The sequence below is a fragment of the Callithrix jacchus genome, chromosome 2, assembly GCF_049354715.1.
Source record: "Callithrix jacchus isolate 240 chromosome 2, calJac240_pri, whole genome shotgun sequence".
Taxonomy (NCBI): Eukaryota; Metazoa; Chordata; class Mammalia; order Primates; family Cebidae; genus Callithrix; species Callithrix jacchus.
In genome coordinates, this window is record NC_133503.1 from 94,283,380 (window position 1) to 94,308,867 (window position 25,488).

Genomic DNA, 25,488 nt, shown 5'->3' on the forward strand with positions numbered 1-25,488 from the left:
ATGTTTACTTGCTCAAGGACCAATTTTAGGTACTATGAAGATGAATGTTCGGTCCTCTGGTACTTAGAATTAAGAAGAGTATTGGAGAAGCCCTATTTGGTTTAGAGTTAGCAAACCCATGCTCTTAGAATATTTACATATAAATAAAAAACAGATGAAATCAAGTTAAACCTGGAGATAGGCTAAACTCATTTGGAATGTACAGATAGATCATGTAAGGAAGACATTTACCAAAGGTGTTGGAAAAAATATACATAGGGAAGATACTATTTAAATGGAAATCATATTAACATTGATATTTAAAAATATAAAACCTAGAAAATAGATTTTTATTTACTAAAAATCTATTTTTTCAGATTGTATGATCATTGTTCAAAAAGGTGAACATGTATGTGTATATGTGTGTACATGTGAAGAACATATGTGAGTTCACATATATATGAAAGACTATACATATATACACATTTATATATTCTTATGCATATACCATTCACAGAGTATCAGTGTTAACTCTTTGGTATTCACTTGGCCCTTGAACAACACAGGTTTGTATCATGCGGGTCCCCTCATATGTGGACTTTCTCCAACCAAACATGGATTGAAAATGCAGTATGCCAGGATGCAAAACCACATACAGAGGGGTGACTATTTGTATAGGCAGGCTCTGCAGGCTGACTGTGGGACTTGAGTGTGCTTGGATTTTGGCATATGCAGGGGTCTTGGAACCTCTGGAATCAGTCTTCCCTATCCCTAAGTATAATGAGAGATGACTGTACTTCTTTCCAATCTATTTTCTCTGGATTTTGTTTAACAAAGCTGAGATCATATTCCATATACTATTTTATAGACAGTTCTTTTGACTTTAATTACATTTCATTTTTGTGTCATGAGAAGCATTTTCTCATGTCATTAAAATTTTAAGATTCATAAACATTTTTAATGGTTTAATAGGATTCAATCATATAATGTGACATAATATTGTCATTCCCCAGTTTGGGGATATTTTGATTTTTACCTCCAATGGAATTTTGACTGACTTATGATACTACATACAAGATCTCTTATGGTAATAAAATATAGTCATATAACTCATACTTCAAATTTACAAAAAAATGTCTCCATAGATTGCATGATAAGAGAAAGCTAAGCAGTTTGAGAAACTGACAAAAAGGCCTGTCCACCTAGACAACGGGGAGGGGGGAGCTCTTTAAAAGAAAGTAGCATTTATTCAGAAATGGGCATTGAAGTGGAAATATGTGTGCCATAGTAAACTGTGTGTACTCAGAAAAGTAAAGGCAGGCAAAGATTTTTAAAGTAAAGATGAGGACGTTTACATAATTGTTTTGAGATAATTATTTTTGGCTACATGGACAAATAACAAGGGTGGCACCAGTCTGAAGTTGGACAGGAAGTTGCTGGTCAGATGTTCTTGCAGAAGTATTTTTTGTATAGGACTGTGATGGTATTTGTGCAAGGTTCTAGTTTTTGCGGAGACTTTTTTTATAGTTCTGGTTACTAGGCATATGTGTATAAGAACCTTTCCTTCATGGCCTTTCCTGGCTCTCTGATTATCCAGTTTTTTAACACTAGTGGACTCCATTTTGATTCTGACAACTCTCACAGACCCATGAAGACCTATGTGCAGGGAGCTGGAGGAACAAACTGGAAAAAAGCATAAGATTAGGTTGAAGCTGAAGGAGTCAGGCTATGCAGGGTGTTATTTGCCATATCAAGCAATTTTTATACCAAGCACAGTAAGAAGCCAGTGCAGGGTTATAAATGGAAATAACTCAGACAGATGTTTTGAAATATCATCCTGGCTGTTGAGAGGAGAATGGGTTAGACTGACTGAAACAGGTGACCAATTAGGAGGCCATGCAGAAGACCAGGGTAGAGACATTGATCTAGAATGAAAATGTGCTAGAAAGAAAATGAAACAATTTGAGATTGTCTTTTAGGATTAGATACACAGGACTCGGTCATCACTTGGAAGTGCAGGAATAGGAGAGTAAGAGGAAGGTTTCATTGATACCCCAGATTTTGGGTCATGACAGGACAAATGATAATGCCTCTTACCATGATGGAGAAGTCTGGGAAAATGAGGTCGAAGCTACCTTCCAGGCCAGCAAGTAAGACAAATTAAGAGTGCTGTGCAATACTTGTTATAAGAGATGTGAACCAGATATTATGTGTATACAGAGGATGAGTACTTAATTCAACTTGGAGATAAAACGAAATGCAATTCTTGAGTAGTGTCTTGAATCATAAAAAGGAACTATTCACGTAGATGGTTGGGGAAGGGTATATTCTAAGATGGAACATGGAGGCAAGACATGACATTTGGAAAAACTGTAAGTGAGTGTATATTGGCACTCTGAAGAGTAATATGGTAGGAGCAAATGTTATGGATAAAAGGAGAGATTATATCCTAGAAGGCCTAGAATGTTATTCTAGTAAGAGAGAGTTTTTCTTGAAGGCATTAGAATATTATCAAAGGGGTCTTTAAGCAAGAGAAAAACAGGATCAGTTTTCCATCGCAGAAAGATCTTTCTAGAAATGTTGTAAAGAGGAAGAGACTGGAGGCAATGAAACCAGTTGGATATTATGGGAATTTGTAATCATCTAAGGAGGAATAATATAGGTCTTGAACTAAAGCATACAGAGAGAATGGAGGGAATGGGAAAAGAGACAGATACATTAGGAGACAGAGTTATGAGTAGGACTTAAAGTTTAGTGGGTGGAGTTGTGGGGTTTGTTTGAATGGATGGAAGAATATGAGAATGATTTCTAGGTTTCTGTCTTGATAGGTAGAAAGGATATTAATTTCATTGGCCAAGGCAGAGAAGATTGAAGAGGAAAGACAGATTGGCTGATTGATTGATTGATTGATTGATCCATCTGTCTGTCCATCTGTCCATTTGCCTTATACTTATTTAGTACCTATTACGACCCAGGTACTATTAGGTTGACCCAGTAAGCAAACTTTGGTCAACAGAGGGAATGACTGTACCAAAACCCAGTTTGATATCTGTCACTCGTATTAGTTCTTGTGGCCCAGCCTCCATTGGAATCATGTCAAAGTAGTGTGCAGAGTTAGGGGTGCTACAAACCTAGAGAAGGGAGTGCTGTTTGGAAACAAGTCACAGGCCGAATTGAGTCTGTATTCATCATCTCAGATGGGGATGAGCTTGTCTCTTAAAAAAAAAAATCTCCTAAAGTCATGATATGCCTTTAGCCATCATTTATTTCAGTTCATCCAATTGTTAGTCAGTCCTCCCTTCAGGCTGCAAGGGTATTTATGGTGCCTTCTTAATGCCAAAGGATTTTCACCAATTTCTAATTGCCTGCTATTTGTATCTTTTTCTTGGATCATTTCCTGAAGGTACTTTTAGCCAAAACATCCCTCATATATTTTTTTCTAACAGGTCTAGCCCCGGTCACTTTTATGTAGTCATTATGTGTGAAAACTGTTCACACGCAAATGACATTTTGGCACACAATATAAGCACCTTGTCAAACTGCCATTCAGACTGATGAAAACTTAGTAAGTTGAATAATGTTGTGTTTTCTGGCTAAAAGCCAGTGACAAAACTTAGTCTCCTAAACTGACTGATCTACTAGCAAAAAATATGTAACTCCACTATTTTGTATTTAAACAGACATACTTACATACATTTATTTATTTAAAATTATAAAAAAGACATCTAAGACAAACAGTGCTCCCATGAATTGGTATTGCATAGGAAAGCACACAACCGTATGTGTGTTTGGGTGTATGTGAATCGGTATGTATACATACATATACTTTTAAAGAACCATATGCAAAGATGCACAAATTCAGTGTAATTTTAACACAGAATTGGGATCATACTGTAAGTATTTTCATGTATTTTGATTTGAGCATTAAAAAAAATAAGTAGATAATGTTATAAAGGTCATTTCAGTCAGAAGAAACACATTTCAGGCATGTGTGAAGTTACAGAGCTGAAAAGGCTGGGCATCCTGGAGGAAGAGAAAAGACCAAGCATGATACTCAAATTTTTGGAAACGTTTTTATGTAGTAATAACATAAAACACAAAAGTGCATAGAGCAAAGTATGTAGTTGAATAAATTAAAAAACAATCACCCATGTAACCATTTTCTGGTCCGCATTTTTCCCAAAGATTGTGTTTTCCCACTACTCTGCAGTACCTCTCTTGTTGTATATCAGGTGTCCGTAAATGTGTGGATCTGTTTCAGAGCATCTAGTGCCATTCTATTAGCAATTCGTCTAACATTTTGCCATATCACATTGTCTTCATTGTTGTAACTTTATAGTAAGTGTTAATGCCCAATAAAGCAAGTCCTCCCATCTTATTCTTCCAAGTGTAAGACTGTTCTTACCCTTTATATTTCCTTAGAAATACTGGAATTGGCCGGGCGCGGTGGCTCAAGCCTGTAATCCCAGCACTTTGGGAGGCCGAGGGGGGGCGGATCACGAGGTCAAGAGATCAAGACCAACCTGGTCAACATGGTGAAACCCCGTCTCTACTAAAATAACAAAAAATTAGCTGGGCGTGGTGGCGTGTGCCTGTAATCCCAGCTACTCAGGAGGCTGAGGCAGGAGAATTGCCTGAGCCCAGGAGGCGGAGGTTGTGGTGAGCCGAGATTGCACCATTGCACTCCAGCCTGGGTAACAAGAGTGAAACTCCATCTCAAAAAAAAAAAAAAAAAAGAAATACTGGAATTGAACCTGTAAAACCCAACTAACAAAGTCTTGAGATTTTGATTGGTATGGCATTGAATATTTAGATCAATTTAGAGAGAATTGATATCTTTACTATATTAAATATTTCAAATAATGAACATGATGTATATGTGCATTTATTTAGTATTTTCCTTTCATATTTTATCTCACTAATATTTTGTAGTTTTCTGTGTGGAAATTTTGCCCCCTTTTTTGGTTAGATTTATGTCCAACTATTTGATATGTTTTGATATATTGAAAAATGACATTTTTTTGTAATTTTATTTTTTATTTTTGTTACTGTATTCAAAAAAATCAATTTATTTATGTTGATCTTACAGCATTACAGCATCCAGTGTTCTTCCTAAACTTTCTTATATTTTAGTAGTTTTGGTAATTTATGAATTTTCAGATGATAGAAGTCCCTTTTATTTCCAGTTTGCTAAGAGTTTTTATAATGAATGGATATTTAATTTTATGAAAAGATTTTTATATTTTATTGTCAGTGTGATTACTTACATTGGTTGATTTCTTTTTTTTTTTTTTTTTGCAACAGAATCTCTTTCTGTCACCCAGGCTTGAGTGCTGTGTCGGGATCTTAGCTCACTGCAACCTCCGCCTTCTGGATTCAAGTGATTCTCCTACCTCACCCACCTGAGTAGCTGAGATTACAGGCATGCACCACCACACCTGGCTAATTTTTTGTTTTTAGTAGAGATGGGGTTTCGCAATGTTGGCCAGGCTGTTCTTGAACTCTTGGCCTCAAAGTGATCTGCCTACCTTGACCTCCCAAAGTGCTGGGATTACAGGCATGAGCCACGACACACAGCCATATTAATTGATTTTTATTTGTTAGATCAACCTTATATTTCTAAAATAAACCCAACTTGGTTGTGATGTATTATCCTTTTTATAAAAAGGATCCATTTCTGTCATATTTTGTTTATAATTTTTGAATTAATAATCATGATGAGTTAGATTGATCTGTAATTTTCCTTTTTGTAATATTCACATCAGTTCTTGGTGTCATGGTTATGCTGGCTTCATAAACATGAATTGGGGAGTATTTCTTCTTTTTTAATCATCTTGTTTTATTATGTTTTTTCTTTACATATTTGATAGACTTCCCTCGCTACCATTTAAACCTGGAGTTTTCTTTGTGGGGAAATTTCCAGTTATGAATTTATGTTTTTAATAATAATTGAGAAAGAAGATTAGGAAAAATAGCTAATGAATACTGGACTTAACACCTAGGCAATGGGATGATCTGTGCAGCGAAGCATCTTGGTACACATTTACCTTTGTAATAATCCTGCACATCTTGTAAATGTACCTCTGAAGTTAAAAGTTGAAAAAAAATAATTGAATTCAGGTTATTTCTTCTGTTTCTGTTTCTAGAAACTTATCTGTTTCTAGGAATGTGTTTATTTCATCTCAGTTTTTACTTCTTATTTATGGTCGCTTATAATCTTTTATTACATTTTAATGTCTGCAAGATCATCACTGAGGTTCCATTTTCATTTCTGACATTGGATATTTGTGCTTTCTTTCATTGTGTATGTGACTGTAGATTAGCAGCTATTTTCTTTCAGCACTTTAAAAGTATCATTATTTCTCTTAAGAAACATTCTTATTGTTGCATCTTTGAAGGTAATCTATTTTTGCTTGCTGTTTTTAAGACTTTTTTCTTTGTCGTTGGCTCTTAGGAGTTTTACTGTGTTGAAGCTAGATGTGGTTTTCTTTTTATTTATTTTCCTTGAGGCATATAGGACATTAAAAAATGTGTGATTTGATGTCTTTCTTCAATATTGCAAAGTCTTCACATTATCTCTTAAATTACTACTTTGGTTTAATTATCTCGCTTTTCATTTGGGACTCCAATTTACACATATTTTTTATACCTTCTAATTGTATGTTGTCATGACCTGCTTTCTTGTATTTTCCATTCTTTTTTTCCTCTGCTATATTCTGAAGCATTTTTTTCTAGCTTGTTTTCTAGTTCATGAGTTCCTTCTAGTGATCTAATTTAATGATAAATTCATCCATTAGTTCTTAATTTCAACTATTATATTTTTCAATTTTAGATTTATTTTTTTCTTAAGTTTGCAGTTATTTGACAAAATTCTCCATCTTTCTTTCCTTTGTGCAATCACAGTTATTAATAGAAGTTTGAAATCCACATAGATTTATTTCTATTCTTAGCTGCTTTGCTGGTTTTCTTGTTTTCTTCCAGAGAGGATTTAATTTTTGCTTCTGCCAGGTTCCTGGTAGCAGTAACAGTCTGTGATCACTTTAATCTGATTTCAGCAATGGGGATTATTAAAAAGAAGGATTATATTCTTGGGAGGATCAATCTGTTTTTAGATCACCCTTACACCTAGGGTATAGCTTTCAGGGTCCCAACCCAAAGCACATGACTGGATCACACATTTGTCTCACTAACCATGAGGGGCTGTCAAAAAGCACAGCACTCGCTTTCCTTTTCTGGAATTGGAAAACACTCTAGGAGGAGAGTCGTCTCTGGGTTTCTGTCTTCTGGATTTGGGTTCCATAATTCTTTACTATGTCATTAGTTCTATGTGCTTCAAGCCTTTTATATATGCATATATATATATGGTCCAGCTTTTCTAGTTGCCCTCAGCAGTAGCATTGATCCAACTTACCTAGTCCACCAGTACTAGAGGTGGAAGCCGCAAATAGCCAAATTTGATATTTAAAAAACAGGCCAAGAAAGAGCATTTAGTAAAGGAGACTGAGAAGGAGGAGATGAGAGAGAGAGACAGAGACATGATGCTATAGTTAAATGGATCTTGGGAAATGCCTTTAATGACTTTACAGCCATAATAGAGAATTAAAGAACTTTTCATAGGAGTTACTTCCTCTTTCCATTGTAGCCTGTATCTTTGGAGGAGAAAGAAAGGTAAGATGATGGTTCTAAAGGGAAGGATATTAAATAAGTACAACGTGTGAGTAAAAGCAGGAGAGCAAAAGTAGAAACAGAAGAACCTGATACATCTTAAAGAAAACTGATTGTCAGCAGCTCAGACCTCTGTATACATCTGTATGCTAATAGATAAGATATGGATGGGTAATAAAGAAAGTAAACTTGAGTTTTTAATACAATGTATCCCCTGAAAGGATTTTCCTTGTTAAAAAAAGAAAAGAAAAACCAAAGCAATATAGAAAATGTACATTAATATTGCTTTCTATCAACAAGACAACCAACTTGTACAGAAATTTCTGAATCCAGGTATGGGAAGCACTATGGAAAGTTTCATGTTTCATTTATTGATAGTTAGAAAATGGTCCTTTGTCTACTTTGTAATCCTTTCTGCTTTTCATATTACATGTAACACATATGTCATGTTTATATTCATGTAATTTTTTCTTTTTTGAAATAGTGCCTTGCTCTCTTGCCTAGACTGGAGTGCAGTGGTGCAGTCATTGCTCACTGAAACCCCAAAATCCTGTGTGCAAGTGATCCTCATGCTTTTTAAATTTATTTATTAAATGTTCTTTGTAGTCATCGGGTCTTGCTGTGTTGCCCAGGCTGGTCTCAAACTCCTGGCCATAAGTGATCCTCCCAGCTCAGCCTCTCAAAGTACTGGGATTACAGGCATGAACAACTGTGCCAGGCCTTATATTCAGATAATTTCTTAAAATGCACATAATTGCTCATTTTAAAAATCCAACAAAATATATTTGGATTGATTACTTTCTATTCTGATTGAGTCAATGATTTATGTAATAGGGATGATCAAAAGCTATCTGTTTGGCTATCTTTCTAAAGCTATAGAATTCTGTCAGTCATATATTTGGAGCTGTCTAATTTATTCATTCAAAGGTATTTCTTGAATATGCTAGGCTCTGGGGGAGACAGTGATGAATAAGACAATTTGATCCTTGTTCTGATCAAGTTTACAGTCTGAAGGGAAAGATGAGAAACTAAGCAGATAACCATACACATAATTAATTAATTGTAGTTTTGATTAGTGCCATGAAGGAAAAATACAGAGTGCTAGGCTTTGATAGATCCCATAACTCTAACCTTTCTAATGCAAGATCTAATAGCTAGAATGAAAAGTATAGGTACTGGCTTACTCTAACTGTAAATAAGTGCCAATAGGTAATATTTGATAATCCTTTTATTTAGATTGGGCCTTTGCCATCCTTATTGATTCTCTGCAATCCCCTAAAGAAAGAAAACAAATGATAGCTGATTCTGAAGAATGTTATTTCAATCTAAGATCAAGTTGGACTTAAATTCTACTCATCTTACTCCTGAAAATACTTATTACTTTTCTTGGGATTTTTAAATATTCCCAGTGTCTAAGAAGTCTAAGAATAGTCTACATGTTTCTTATCTGGCTGCCATAGATCTGTTCTGCTGTGTCCTGACAGCTTGGCAGAGCTTGGCACTCCTATGCTGTAGTTGAGGGATCAGCAATCTTTTTCTGTAAAGAGCCAGTGAGTAAATATTGTAGGCTTTATGGGCTATGTGGTTTCTGTTGCAACTACTCAATTCTGCCTTTGTAGTATGAAATAAGCCAGAGACAAAAATGTCAGTGAAGGGACATATCTGCCTTCCAATAAAAAATTATTTACAGAAACAGATAGTAGAGTGTGTTTTAGATATTATATCGATCACAGTTTAGTTGTGAACAGAACTTTGTTAAGCCAAAAGGTAAGTATTAAGAGGTATTACGAGATGTACAGTATCATTGGAAAGCTGAAGAGCTGCACTCTAGGTTGGGTTTCTAGACACACCTCTCAAAGCCACATAACAGACTTGTCTACTGGCCTGGGGCTTTTGGCACACTCAGAAGCCTCCTGCCAAATCAGGAAGCAGCCAGCTCCTTAATTACACCAACTCTACCAGAATTTTAGCCAGCAAAGGAATTGCCTCATGTTCAACCTCCTTGCATATTAAACTCAGACATGTAAATACATCTGATTGGTTAACTTAGATTACATTTAGGAAACCTAGCATTGAGGGTCTGGGAGATAAAAGTGTTTAGTACTTGTAGTATAGGAAGAACAGGAAGATACAGTAGAAAGAGACTGAAATAAGTTTTAGATGAACAAATCTTCAGAACACTCTTTTGGCTAATTAACATCATCGACACCCTTCTTTTCAAACCTAAACCTCTAGACAACAGCAATAGCTATGATGGCATAGCTATGATAGCTATGATGGCATGCTATCTCCCAATATAATGCAGCTCTCCTTCGTACAAACAGAAGTACACTCACCTTCTCTCTAAAAGGTACAGCCTGAAGTCCATTAGGTCACTGTATCATCTGTAATGTTCATCACAGACATTATCCTGCTACCCAGCACACTCAGGAGTTAAGTGGCCTGTTCCTATTCACAAAAGAAGCAGTGGTAGAGAGACAGAGCAGTGCCCAAGAGGATAAGAACTTAATTCTAAGAAGCTTCCACACATATATTTCACCCTCTTTCTTTTTACTAACAAATTCCCTTCAGTTCATAAGCATTCCAAGTATCTCTTCTCTTAATGAAAGCCTCTCCTGACCCTGCATTTAGTTGTGACTATTGGTCTCTCCTTTCCCTCTCAGCCAAGCTTTTCCTCTGAATGTCAAGATGTTAAATGCAGTGGGTGCTGACTTCTTGGCAGCCATGGGTGCTGACCACTGCCAAAGCACTGTCCTCCCTTGGCTTTCAGACCCCATTCTGTGTCTGATTTTCTTGCTGCTTCCAGCTCACTCCTTCTGCTCCATTATGGGTCCCTCACCCTGCATATGCACTTCAGTCACTGGTTCTGTCTTTAGCTCTCTTTCCTCTGTTTTCGCTACCTATTCTCAGTTACTCACATGATTTAAGCAAGAACCTAACTTGTATCCCCAATCCGAGATGCTCTTTTATGCCCCAGATCTACATGTTCAAGTGCCAACTAGACAACTGTTGGAGGCCATGGGCACCCAAGCTCCATAGGTCCCAGACTGGATTACTTGGTCACCCCCACCCCACCTCATCCTGATTATATTACTTTTCTCAGTGAATGGCACCACCACCCACCAAGTTACATAAGGCACAAGCTTGGGAGGCATCCCTGACTCTTCTCTCTCTGCCACCCCCATTACCTACTATGTGTCTTTGTCATCACTACCACTTCCTCATTTTGGGGCTCTGCTTTCTCACCTAGACTATTGTAGCAGCCTCTTTTTTTTTTTTTTTTTTTTTTTTTGAGGCAGAGTTTCACTCTTGTTACCCAGGCTGGAGCGCAATGGCGCGATCTCGGCTCACCGCAAGCTCCGCCTCCTGGGTTCACCATGCCCAGCTAATTTTTTGTATTTTTAGTAGAGACGGGGTTTCACCATGTTGACCAGGATGGTCTCGATCTCTTGACCTCGTGATCCACCCGCCTCGGCCTCCCAAAGTGCTGGGATTACAGGCGTGAGCCACCGCGCCCGGCCCCTGTAGCAGCCTCTTAACTAACTGTTTTCCCAGTCTAGGATCTTCCAGTTCTGTAGCCTAGTTTCTTTACAAATCTAAACTTCCAGACAACAGCAATAGCTATAATGGTATGCTGTCTTCCAATAGAATACACATCTTTTTCACATTAACAAAAGTGCACTCACCTTCTCTCTAAAAGGTACAACCCAAAGTCCCTTAGGTCACCATATCATCTGTAATATTCATCACCAACAATTTTAGACTATTTTAACATGCATGAAGTCAGATCAGATCACTCCCATTTAATACCTACCAGGGGCTGTCTGTCTGCCAACATGTTGAAAGCCAAAGTCCTGAGCAAAATGCTTTAGCTTCCTTATACTCATTTAATCTAATTTACCTTTCCATTGCTTTCACCACTACCTGCTTCCTCTTTTACCTCCTGCTCTGTGGACTTGAGCCATAAATGTCTAGTGCAAAATGATCCTAGCATACAGCACTTTGCTCTCTGGTACTTCAATATTTTTTCAAATGCCGCGCCCACTGCCTAGAAAATGCCCACCTGTCTTTGTCTTGATAGTGTGGAGTGTCTCCTGCTGCAGATGGCCCTCCTGAGTGCTTTCATGGCACCTGATATTCTGTATAAAGCACCTGTGTAGTCAGTCCTAATTGTCTTGTCTAATTGTCCTGGCTTCACATCTCTAAAGCCTAGCATATTTTGTTGCAGAGTGAGTTTCCAGCAAAACATTTGTTAATAACGGAAACATTTATTAACAACGAAACTTATTAATTGAACTCAGGAATTTTGATTTTACAAATATTTGCCACAAGATGGTGCTGTTCAGATATGAAAGAAAAAGGCTCTCCAAGGCTGAAGAGTTCAGTACTATGTGAAATTATTTTAAATATGTTAAGATTTTAGTATTGCTACATTCATTGGTCACCCTACTTGAGCAGTCATAAGCATTTGAAGTCTGTTAAACACTTTTCCTCTTGAATTGTTTTCTTTCCTTAGCAGCTAGGGTTTTCTCTACTGGTTTTCTATCAACCTTCCTGACTAGTTCTTTCTGCCTCCTTTGCTGGCTCTTTCTGTTCTTTTTTTTTTTTCTTTCCAACACTCTACTTTTATTAATGTTTTTTGTTAATTGTTTATGAATTGTGTGTTGTCATTAGCAGTAATAAGTAAAAGTGACTAACAAATTGCCATAAATCTAACCTGAAGACAGATCATCAACTATCAAAAAATCATTCACTGCAGGAAAAGTTAATAATAATGACAACAATAACTCTACCTTCATAATGTTGGAATACCATAGAGCTTGGCCTTTCTTTTTCTATCTATACTCACCTCCTTAATATTCCTGTATAGTCCTTAATGATCTCATATTGTCTTTTTCAAATACGATCTATACAAAGATAAAGGCCAAATATGCATCTCCCCACTGGATCTTTCCCCTACACTCCAGACTCTATATTCAATGCCTAGTCACATCATCAGCAAATCTTCTCAGTTCTACTTTCAAAATATGCCCCAAATTTATCCACTTCTCACTACTTTTACTGCTACCATCCCAGTTCAAGCCATCATCATTTTTCCATTGGGTTTCTGCAACAGGCTCCTAACTAGTGTTCCTGCTTCCACCCTTGCCTTCCTGCCTTCTATTTTTAATGCAGCAACCAAAGCGATCCTATAAAAAATAGTCAGATCATGTCATCCCTCTGCTCAAAATCCTCCCCTGGTTTCTCCTCTGGGTTATCTCCTTCTAGGCTACCCTTTGCTCCCTCCAGCTCCACTGCACCCGTTTGCTGTTCCTATTTTTTCCTAATAGTGTTTGGATCCTTGCTTTGTCTACAGCCTTCCTTTTATCTAATTCTGTTAATTTATCTCATCTTTAATATTTTTGTTTCACTGATTACATATTCTTTTTAATACCTTCTAGAGCAAGGTTACTTAAAGTGCTTGTTCATGATATTCTAAGAAACATGCCCCAGAATGTAAACCATGCTGCTTCCTGCACTGAGAGTATCTTGCTAACAAAAAAATGTCAGCTGAACTAAACAGCATACTTAACTGCTATAATTAATTTACATCCTGACATAATCTGCTTATCTTCTCATTGGTAACACTTCAGAGAATGGAAACTTGTTCAAGGACTACACTTTGAGTAGCACCATCCTAAAATATAAAAATTTGTTGTATAAATTTTTAGCTTCTTTGTTATATATTTCATAACAATAATAGTTGCTAACATTTATTGAGTACTTACTATGTGCCTGCACCATTCTAAGCCATTTTGATCTTCGTAAAACCCCTAAGGATAGGCACTATAATTATTTTACAGATAATGAAATCAAAGCATAAATGTATTGATTAAGTTGTACAAAATTAGTTATTTTATAGCAGGAAGGGGATTTACACTCAGGCATTCTGATTCCAGAGTGCATAGTCTTCATGAAATGGAATTTTAAATCTGTTTTTTGTATGCTTTCTTGTTTATATTCTTTTATATTTCCTGTAATATTTTGCATATTTGCCATAGCACATTTGCCATGTTTTTTTTTTTTATTCCTGTCCTGTTTAATATAGAGAATTCTATTGAGGTCCTCTTTTGCATAGATATAAAGTAGATACATAGATAAGGTTCCTTCTTATCTCAGACCTATTGATCTTCCCTTCAGAACTTTAGTTTAAGGGCACCATTTGGATTGATTATGTTTCTTCACATTTCTGTTGCCTGAGGGAATGGATATGATTCGCTCTGTCAGACTTTGGTCAATATTAATTGATAGTTTTTGTCTTATGTCTTTTCTGAAGCAAGGGATAGAGTTGGGGTGTCATTCTATCAAGTTATAAGTTTAAAAACAAATGACTCAGCCCTACAAGAGATTAATTTGACCAAATGAATCACTGTTACAAGTGGAAATCCCATTGGGGGAATTGTTCTATAGATAAACTTGCACGCAGATGAAGTGCTTTTTGTATAGAATTATCCATTACAGCATAGTTTGTCCTAGTAGTAGAATGGAAGCAACTCACATATCTAAGAACAGGAAGTGATTATGGGATAGCCACATGCTGCAAGATTATGTAGTTGTAAATAAGAGGAAGTTATCTATGTGCTGTTATGGAAAGCTTCAAAGATATGAAGGGAAAAAGCAATGTATACTAATGTTTATCCACTGCTGTTTGGCATTTATATGTCATATATACATATGAATAATGATACTGTTTTTGAAACGGAAAGAAAAACAAGACTATTCTTTCAAAATATTCTTATTTTGATTCTTGGGAAATTTTTGAAAAAAGGGAAAGAAAAATAAGAATATATATTCATAGAGAAACAGTGGAAAGATGCAGGAGGAACTGATAAAAGTGGTCACTAGCAGGAGACCATGGGGATAAGTAACAGGATGGATGGAGACATGTCACCACCTTTTTTAAAAAAAAGTAAGTGAAAATATGTATACATACACTTTTTTTAATTCTTATGAACAGTGGTCTCATGTGCATGTCTCCCAAGTGGCACCCTCACTCTTCTCCCATTTAGCTGAGACAATAAGGTGAAACCTGAATTTTTTAAGCCTGGTGTTCACTGTCCTGCTGAAGGAGGAGGACTTTAAAGGAAGCTTTCCAGGATTCTTTTAGCCAACCTTCCCCAGATTTTCTTCAGCATGCTGTGCCTTTCCTTTGTTCTAATAGAGCCCCTTTTATTGATGGAGTTAATTGGCCCACAGTGAAGCACAGTCATGTCCTCTTACTTCCTCCCCATCCTGAGAACCAAAGTGCACTGATGAATCCTGAACATCTCTCCATGTCTGAGTCACAGTGGTGGTGGGAACAGCACAACTTTCCATATCTTGTTCTCTTGGCAGCCTCCTTACTCCCTCCCTCCAGATTAGAAGGTTATGGTGAAGTTTTATAAACGTTGCCACCAGCTTTTTTCTCTCCATCTGATTTGGTGGGTAACACTGCTTGGAAGTTGGAACAACACATCATAGATTTCTGAAGTCTTTTGCTCTTTTTTGCTAATTGGTATTTAAGAAAAATAAGTCGAAGTTGTAATTCTTTGTTTTTATTTTAAAAGATTTTGTGATCTGCCTTGACATACTATCTTACCCTAGCAGTTTTTCATATTGTTTCTAAATAGCTGTTATATTCCTTCAAATGCACTTATCTGTACCAGCTAATGACTAAGATAATGGTGTTGAATTCAATGATAAGTGTAAATCATCTTAATTGACAGAAAATAAATGCCTCTGGATGGTTTAACAATTGTTTTCTTATTCAGGGGAAACTTCTTTCTACAACTTTGCATAGCAAAACCTTTTTTTTAAATAATGCAGCAACAAAAGTTAGCAGTGAATCCCATTCAATGAAGAGAGTCCAAATTAATGTGATTTTATTATTTTGGATGTATGCATGTCACATTTTAGAATTCTTAAGCCTTAGAATACCTCTTGGCAATTAGCACAATATACCACAGAGCCAGAACCTAAAGTACAGAGAGTGAATGTCAGCAATTTCCTCACTAGTCAGATGCAGCTGCAAACATTTACTCATATATATATTAGAATGAAATTCTCTATGTTTTTTTCCCTTGGTTTTTGTTCCCATGACAGTTTTCACCACTTTTGTTGAACAGTGTTAATAATTGAGTGTTAAACCTCAATTATTTAGCATTTGTAGCCATGTTACTTATGTTGTTATGAATGTTATTATAATTTCTTCTTGAGGTCTGGCCTTTGCCAATAAAGAGTAAGTAAAAATGCTCTGGAATATAGCCTGTGGCTCACATTTGACAATATGAAACCTATATTTATATATTCTAAATGTTCTGTCTTTTGATAAAAAAAAAAACTGCCATTTGTGGTGGGGGGTTATTAGGAATATCGCCAACATTTTCTGAAGTTATTTAAATTAGATTCATATAGTGTACTTTTCTTTCACAGTTGATCTAGTTCTTCTACTCCGAATTTAGAATTTTTTTTAAATAAAAGAACGAGTCTAGGCCTGGAATGGTAGCTCATACCTGTAATCCCATAACTTTGAGAAGGTGAGGCAGAAGGATTGCTTGAGCCCAGGAGTTCGAGACCAGCATGGGTAAAATGGTGAAACCCCATCTCAACCAAAAAAAAAAAAAATTAGCTGGGTGTGGTGGCATGCACCTGTAGTCCCAGCTGCTCCAGAAGCTGAGGTGGGGGTATGGCTTGAGCCTGAGAGGCAGAGGTTGCAGTGAGCTGAGATCATACCACTGTACTCCATCGTGGGCAACAGAGCCAGACCTTCTGAAAAAAAAAATATTAATAAATAACAACAACAAAAGAATAATCATACTTTGTTGATTGTTGAACTATAATCATTCTTTGTTGATTTTACTGGAGAAAGTCTCAAGTCTTTGTTTCTAGAATTCACTTCCAAACAGAGATGTTAATTTTTCCCTAGGTGAATAAATATATTTTTTTCAGTAGTTCCAGGATTCATTGGAAAAAGATATTTCTTACTTTTCACACACTCTTATTATAATTGATTCTCCATTAGTTCCCCATCAACACAATGCCTGACTCTGGACAAACAAAAAAACTCTGAACCTTTCAGATCTTCCATTTATGCTAAGTCAGTAGAGATGCTGCCAGTCATTGTTAGGATATTTGTGTTCTATTTTGTTTGTCCTTAATACAAAAATGTATTTATGCTTAATATTTAAATATTCAGTTTCCTTAGATTTTTGTTTCTAGTCTACATGGTAATTTGATAATGGAGAAATTAGATTTAAACTGCATAAAAAGTTAGAGTGTTATGTTACCTATCACGAAAATACCAACGTAATTTATTTTAATCTGGAGGTTTGTAATGCTAATATAATACCATTTACATTTTCTGAATGTCTCCTATTATATTAAACTGTACCCTTTAGTTAACACACCCTTTGCTGCCTGTGATAGCCCTTGTGAAGCTCACAAAAGACTAGTAGTTTAGCTTCCCAATTATCTGTTTGTCATTTATTTATTTGGATCTGTATATTATAATCTTTTTGAGCTTTTCAGGTTGAATGAAAGTTTCCATTTTTTATGTTTTGATTAAATTTATAATATTCTTCTGCTTTGTTACTTTTTAGATTGAAAAGAAATGCTGAGAAATACATAAAGTTTTCCTCTTCTGCTTTGGATATTTATAATGGGTATCGGGAAGTCTAAAATAGATTCCTGCCCTCTTTCTCTCTCTTGGGGTAAAAGGCACAGTGTGGATACAAGTCCAGGATACCAAGAGTCAGATTCCAAGAAGTCTAAAGATCTGTCCTTGTGTGATGTTGCTGAGCACAACAATTCAACAGAGGGGCCAACAGGAAAGCAGGAGGGACCTCAGAGCATGGAAGAGATGCTTGAAGAAGCTGAAGAAGAGGTGTTCCTCAAATTTGTGATATTGCATGCAGAAGATGACACAGATGAAGCCCTCAGAGTCCAGAATCTGCTACAAGATGACTTTGGTATCAAACCTGGAATAATCTTCGCTGAGATGCCATGTGGCAGACAACATTTACAGAATTTAGATGATGCTGTAAATGGATCTGCATGGACAATCTTATTACTGACTGAAAATTTTTTAAGAGATACGTGGTGTAATTTCCAGTTCTATACATCCTTAATGAACTCTGTTAACAGGCAGCACAAATACAACTCTGTTATACCCATGCGGCCTCTGAACAACCCCCTCCCCCGAGAAAGGACTCCGTTTGCTCTCCAAACCATCAATGCCTTAGAGGAAGAAAGTCGTGGCTTTCCTACACAAGTAGAAAGAATTTTTCAGGAGTCTGTGTATAAGACACAACAAACTATATGGAAAGAGACAAGAAATATGGTACAAAGACAATTTATTGCCTGAGATGAAACATAAAACACATGGCTGGCTCCTGTTTTGTAAACTAAATGATTAATCTTCACTTGAGAAAGCAGTTTCTAGGAAATGTTTAAATAAAAGAGAGTCTTATCCTTACAGAAACCTATGGAGCACAAGAAAGATAAATTTCTGCAGGACAATCTATAAAATTGTGGTACTTTTTGATGAATCAGTAAACATTACATTGTCAGAGTTTCAAGAATTTTTCTTTCACAGTTTTCCTGGTTCATGGATATGAAAAAGGAATTCTCAATCCATATTCCTCATATTGAACCTTGAACAAAAACTTGTATGACAGACATTTTAAAACATGTGGTAACACTTTTATTCTCTGAATTTTGATCTCAAAGGACACAGACAAAAATGGCCCCAGGAGATTTGACCATACTTCCTCTTGAGGCACCTCTCATGGATGTTGCAATAAGCATTCGGATGCTATCACCTAGAAATATGAATTGCCAGAATAGAACATTTAGCATGTTGAGTGTTGATGCATATGAAATCAGAAACAGATGTGAGAATGGTGGAACTTTTTTAAAAAAACTCAGTCAAATGTATTTTCTGCTGAAATCTGCATATTCGGAGACATTTCCCACCACCAATTCACAGCTCATTTGATAGTGTGGTAGTTAGGGACTTCATGGAGTGGTGTTCAGACGTCCCCTGGGGCTTGACGCTCTTCATATTAGTCATCATGTGTAACTAGGGCTTTATTTGCAGAGTTTCTAAAAGGTGTATGACTGTATGAGTGGCCAGATGTTCACTTTTAAAATCAATAACCACGCTTATGGAAGCTTTAAACAAGTTTCCCTCACACACAATTCTCCACTCAGGAAGTATTTCTCATTTAGATCTTCAGAGTAGCCTGACTGTGTGCATGTGTGTGTGCAATGGGTTATTTGTAAAAACTTGGCAAAGAAGGAGATGTATTTTATTACCTCCTGCTCTAGAGCCCCATGCTCCTAACAAGCCAGAGGCCCCAAACAGGTTTGTTTCTTTCCTCCACAGCCCTTCTGCCCATCTGCCCATCTGAGATTGACGGAGTCCACTTCAGATCAGGAATGGGGTGGAGAACAGGTCGTGTCATGTAATGAGAAAAGCACTCTTTGGGGTCATGAGACCCGGTTCTAGTCCAGTCTCTGCCACTGAGGATGAATGTGACTGTGGACAAACTATTTACCCTTCTTTATCTGTGAAATGAAAGGACTGAATTGATGGATCTCTGAAGGCCTTTGTCCTCTGTGAGGATGGGAAAAACTAGAGACCACAAAAGGGAACAAGCAAAAAAGTTAGGATTTGATAGTGTGATATATAATAGTTGCAGAAGGCTTTACATATGCTTATAATGAAAAGATCTTTGTATATTGACAGCATAATTGATTTTTAATGCTGTTATTACACTTTTAAAGTCACAGGAAAAAATATACATGCTTCCTCAGGTTTTCTTAAAAATACCTTTTTATAGAGATCCTTGAGTAAAGATATTTTGCTTAATTTTTTTCTTCTTATCCCCACTTCTGTATCCCCTACCAGTACTGGGATCTGCACACATCTTTTTGCAGTTCACCTCTTCATATCCATGAACCAAAATGTTCTATGAGGAACATGCAAGTAAGTCAAAGCTCCTGTTCCATTAGTACTTATTAGAGGAGGAGATTGTTTTCATTGCATAGTGACATTTTCTTTGCCTTAACATTCTGATACTACTCCCTTTTTCAGTTTTCATAGTAAGTATTCATTTTTCTGCAATAATGCTTCCTGTAAATCCAATTTTATATACTAATAAAACATGAAGTGCCCAACCTTCTTGCCTGCTAAACTTGAGGCAATTGATGCTAAATGGTATTTTTAAAATAAATGTTTTTATTCTTTACTCTTGACTAAACTTGTTTATTTTCAATTCCAATGAAGATTGTGGAAAAGTGTTTTGAAATGAAGCATTGATTCATTTCATAGAGCACCAGATATAATGTCTCACCCAATCTGGAGTTCCATATTTTTTTTATGGTGAAGAAAAGTGTTAAGTGCTGAATTCTGGTATACATTGAAATTATTAATGGTAACAAAACAGCTAAACTGAGGATGAAAATAGGTAAAGGTGTGGGCTTCATCATGTGTTTAAATGTATGTGTACATATGTGCATGCACACACACATCTAGGTACATATGCATATCAAGAAATCTGGGAAATTCTGCACCATGCTGTGGAACTTTCATTGTGAGTACTCTGTAGGCCTTATTGCCCACCCTGGAGCTTCACAGGGGAGAACCTGAGTGGAGCCTTATGTATCAGTTAGGAAAACCCCATGCCACATGGCCTAAGCCATAAGATAAAATTATTATCTGACTTAATAAGAGGTCTGTCAATGTATAGGGCTCAAAGATGTCATTAAAAACCCAGTCATATACTGAAATACTATTCAGTTCTACAAAGGAATGAAATTTTTATACATGCTACAACATGGGTGAACCTTGAAAACATTATGATAAGTAAAATAAGCCAGACACAAAAGGACAAATATTATATGATTCACTTATACGAGGTAAATTCACAGAGACAGAAGAGAATTTACCAGGGGCTGCAGGGAGGGAGGAATCGGGAGCTATTATTTAATGGGTACAGAGTGTCTGTTTGGGGAAATGGGTAATGGTGATGATGCACAACCTTGTGAATGTACTTAATACTGTTTAATTGTACACTTAAATATGGCTAACATGATAGATTTTATGTTATATATATTTTACAATACAAGTTAAGTATCCCTTATCCAAAATGCTTGGGACCAGAAGTGTTTTGAATTTTGGATTTTCAAATTAGAGATGCTCAACTTGTAATTTAAAAAAAGAAAAGGTAAAAAAACAAACCAGGTTCTTTCTATCTGTCGCTCTGCCATTCTCTGAGTTTCAGTTGAGCCCCCTTCCAAGTTGTAGCCTTGCTGCCCCAGTGTCACACACCGTACAGACATGACAGTGTCCAGCCTAATAAGACAATAGAAGTGATTCACTCAAATGGGAAAAAAACCCACCACTGCATTATCAAAAATTGTTGATCCCCAGTGATAATAAAGAGCCATCTGATTCCCAGCTGGTTCAATTATTTTAAAATTCTCCCTACCTCTACCCTGAGTGGACATCTCCCAGCCTCCCTACCTCCCAACATCTTATTTCTGTGAGTCAGACTAGCTGGATTTGAATTCCACCTCTGTCCTCTATAAAGTATATTCTTAAGCAAGACATGTAACATTTTTGAGTCTTAGTGTCCTCATCTAAAAATAAAGATCATAAATACCTCCCTGAAAGGTTATTTTGAGGATTAAATGAGCTAGTGCCTCACATATAGCTACCATATCTATGCTACTAGAACTATTTTTGTTGCCTACACAGATTCAATCTGCAGCATGGGTTGGCGGGGAGGATACATATGCATTTTTACATGCCCACAATCCTATTTTTGGAAACCTCGCAACTTGTAAAGAATAGATTTTAGACAAAGACAAAGGAAGATGCCAGGCCTTGTTTTCACGTGCAGTACAGTGCCTAGTCAGGCACTGAAAAGCAGAAGAGCCCCCTTGATCAACAAGAGATGTGTGAGCTGTTGATGAGAATGAGTGTGGAGGAAGCTGGTGGCATGGAGGATGCAAGACCATGGTGCCATGATTCTAACAAGTTGTAAAAGTTGGGCCATAAACTAGAAAAGCAGGAAAATGGAGTCTAGAAGTGCCAGCTTTGAAGGCAGTTAGGAGGAAGAATGGTTCAGACCTGGATACCTTCAGCAGAGTTTTGTTGCTTGTTACACTCAAAAACGGTGGATCAACTTTGTATTCATTTGATTTTGGAGGGCAGGGGGGGTAACCCATTTAATTTAGCTCTTTTCTTAGCAACTCCCAAATAATTTTGCCTCATTTGGGAATAGGCTGGATGAGTTTAGTTATACTGTTCCCCTTGGGTTGGGTGGAGAAGGGAGTAAGAGTATCACTAATCTGCTCTGCTCCTTTCTTTCCTAACTAACTTGAGGACTGCCTTGAATTCAACAGGCTGCTTGCTAGGGTTAACCCTTTCCAGCACAAGTCATGGATGTTTTCCACTTCAGTCCCTCATCATTCAATTGTGCAGATCCTAACGCATTGGTTGGCAATACCGCCTCAGTGCATAGGAGGTAACATTAGTCATAGGAACAACTTCCCTGGGCCCTCTCATTTGCAACAGCTCATTCCTAAGCCCCAATCCCAGTTGCTGATGGTGGATGTTTTTCCAGCCTGGAAAGCTTAATCACTTCCTCTCCAGTAACAAATGCATAGACTAGATTTCACTGAGCTATCTGTCTGCCCAGGAAAGGACCCTGCAAGAAAGAGATCAAAGTGGTTTTCACAGTATTGTTACAAGGGAAATCTGAGTTGGGGCCCAAGTCTCCAACGATGTAAAGTGGCTCAATATTAGAATCTAATTCAGGAGAATCATTTCAGTGCAGACAAAGGATCTCAAGTCCTTTATCTGTACATTTTGCAGGTAAAAAAACCTCAGTGCAGGCCAAGAAACAACATGTTATGCTGTGGAGTCAGGCTATTCCCAACTGTAGAGAAAGTCTATTGATCCATGACTGCGGTGCGGCTGGCCCCAGGGCCAGTGAGAAGCTTTTGCCATGGCTGCCTTGCTGGTGAGCTGGGATTCTGTGTGTTTGGCCTGAGCAATCTGTGCTGCCTCTATGGCTTTCCTCCTCTTCACAGTCTTCTTACGCTGCCTGGTCTTAGGTCACCTGCGGAGATGTCACAGAAAGTGACTGTACCCTCCATGCTTGTGGATGGTCTGAAGGGCAAGGAGGAAATTTCAGAAAGCTGTCAGGCAGCTGATGAAATGAAACCACAGCATCTGGAAGTCGATGCTTACCTCCTTAAGCCAATGACTAGAAGGAATGAACAAGAGAACTGGTGTTGTCCATGGACCTGATGTTTTTTATGAGATTCCAATTCTTATGAGATATTATGTATATAGCTCTTGTTCATATATATATGCCATGTGTGGCAATCCTCTTGTCAATTAACATTAAATTTGGATTGAGGTAAGTAGTACCTGAAAGTGCCATTAATTAATAACTCAGAGCATAAAAATTATTAAAAGCTCAACGAGTTAACTTGTGGAAAAAAAGAAAGACAGTTGCTCTCTCTTCTCCTTTGCCAATGAAGCTGCTCTCACAACTGTTTACTCCAACATCGATACTCCTTCACCGCACCCTTCTTTTCTTGCGTGATAAAGGATTTTTCTGGGGAAATCATTTCTTTAGCTAGTATAACGCTCCTCTCTTTCTCTTCACACAGAGTGAGTTCTGAGTCATTTTACTCTGAGGTGAATAAATAGGAATGCTTTTATTAGCAAATAACAGGAATCTGCATTTAAGCAGATTCAAAATCTAATTAGAGTGTTCCTTCAAGCTGCCTACTCAAATTACAGGTTTAAAACAAGAAAATTCGTTTTCTCTATTATTTGTAGGGGAGCTCTACAAACTAGCTCCTCCCAGAAGTTTCCCATGTATATATTGGGCAGGACACATAATGAGCTTTGCAGATTTCTGTGTATTTTATGTGTATTTATAAATAATGCTATCACATTAAAATGTTCCAACATTAGATTCTAGTGCTGGTTGCACAACTCTGCACATATACTAAAAACTATTGAGTTGTACACTTGAAATGGGTAAATTTTATGGTATGTAAAATATATCTCAATAAAAAACCTAAAAAATACTCTCAAGCAGAGACTACAGTAAAATGCTACAGTGATTTGAAAACACAATTTAGCAATGACTAGTAATGTTGAAGATGGGCATATCTTATGAATCTAGCAATTCTACCTCCGGATTTGTATCCCAAAGAAACTCTCTCACAGGTACCTAAAGAAGTAAGAGTGAGAAGGATGCCTATGCAGCATTATTTGTAATAGATGAATAACGGGAAACAATCTAAATGGCCATCAGTAGAGGAATGCAGGAATACATTATGGTAGGTTCATGCAATCAATACTGTAGGGCATTGAAAATAACTAAGAAAGCTACATATATGAAGATGGGTAAATTTCTAAAATGTAATGCTGGGGAGAAGCAAATTATAGAATAATATGGAAAGTTTGATAATATTTATATAAAGTTTTAAAACATACAAAACAGCTCCATATTTTTAACGGATACTTATACTGGTGATGGTATATTGTTTTTCCATGCTCTCCTGTATGTTTGAAAAAGTTCATAATCATTTTTTAAATTAGCATATACTTATAGTCTTGTTAAGTACTGTAAAAGTTTCTTACACATGCAATGATTTGGGGAATTAAAAAATGAAGACTGTCAATAGATTGAGAAATACGTTTCATTTTTTATCATCTACTATGTTTGGCACTTAACTTACATTATATCTAGTGTTCCTAAGATTCCCATGGGGCTAGTCTTACAGTGTCCAATACTGGGCCAAGAAACAGATGCTAGAGATATAATACATCCAATATCACAGGCTGGTAGATGATGGAGTCATTAAAATATCCAGTGGCCTGGCTCCAAAGCCTGGTAAGTCTTAGGCTTCATAATGCTGGTTCTCAATGTACCTGTCTGCTCTTCTCATGGTGGAAAAATTAGGAGAGGTCAGTAGTACAAAGAGAAAACCACAGCAATTTCTAAGTGAGAAAGAAACAGCATGGTGAGGCTGCCATAATTCTAGCCTTCTTTGCCTAGTAAGAACAACTCATAACAGAGAGTCAGGAACTACGTGTCCTAATTCCACTGTGCTGCTGTGGAGCTAACTTTTCTAATCTTCACTTTCCTCCAGAAGACTCAAAGTATTGCAGTAGCTGATTTCTGACTTTTTTCTAGTTGTATGATTTTTTTTTTCCCGAGATCTAAGAACTAAGGTCTCTGCCAATTCTAAAATGCTTTCCTTTTTCTTGTTGTACTTTCTTTGCTTCAGCTTTTGAACAAGCATCACTCAGCACTTTTGTGTAACAAACTTTCTGACCTTTGGAAATGGAAATGATGCTTTCGTAGTACATCCTGTCTATGTCTAGAGTGAGAAGAAGATGGCAGCGTCATTTAGCTCTGAACAAGAAGTCCACTATGTTTGGCATAGTAATTTAGAGGGTCATCAAATACTCTTGTTTTGTTTTGCTTTTCGTACTTTATTTGCTCATACTAGATGACGCAAATGTGAAATGAAACACTGCTTTGATTTAGAGGGAGGAAGAAACATGGGGGTCATTATTTCAGGAAAAATGTGTTGCTTAGCTCCTGGATGCATGTAATCATGTGTTTTCCTGTATTTCAGAACAAAGATGGTGTTTGGCAATATAGGAAACATTGACCAAAGGAAACAAATGCAGACATTTATATACACTGTGATTTGTGAGTTTCAGGATGGGATAGAGCTAGCAAAAATTATGTTTCACACTTAGATTTTATGTAAAACTACTAC

The 25,488-nt window shown here is 36.9% G+C and overlaps 1 protein-coding gene across 2 annotated transcripts in view; it reads left to right on the forward strand.

Moving 5' to 3' along the window:
• TICAM2 (TIR domain containing adaptor molecule 2) overlaps positions 1 to 19,913 on the forward strand; it is a 23,618-nt gene extending 3,705 nt beyond the window's left edge. Inside the window, exon 2 of one of the 2 annotated variants that reach the window (XM_008991631.5) lies at positions 17,262 to 19,913. In XM_008991631.5, coding sequence (XP_008989879.1) covers positions 17,321 to 18,025 — 705 coding nt within the window. In that variant the 5' untranslated portion in view covers positions 17,262 to 17,320 and the 3' untranslated portion in view covers positions 18,026 to 19,913. Of the gene's footprint in view, positions 1 to 17,261 lie in introns of those variants that run through there. The other variant, NM_001204343.1, reaches the window with a different exon arrangement.
• The last annotated feature ends 5,575 nt before the right edge of the window (positions 19,914 to 25,488 follow it).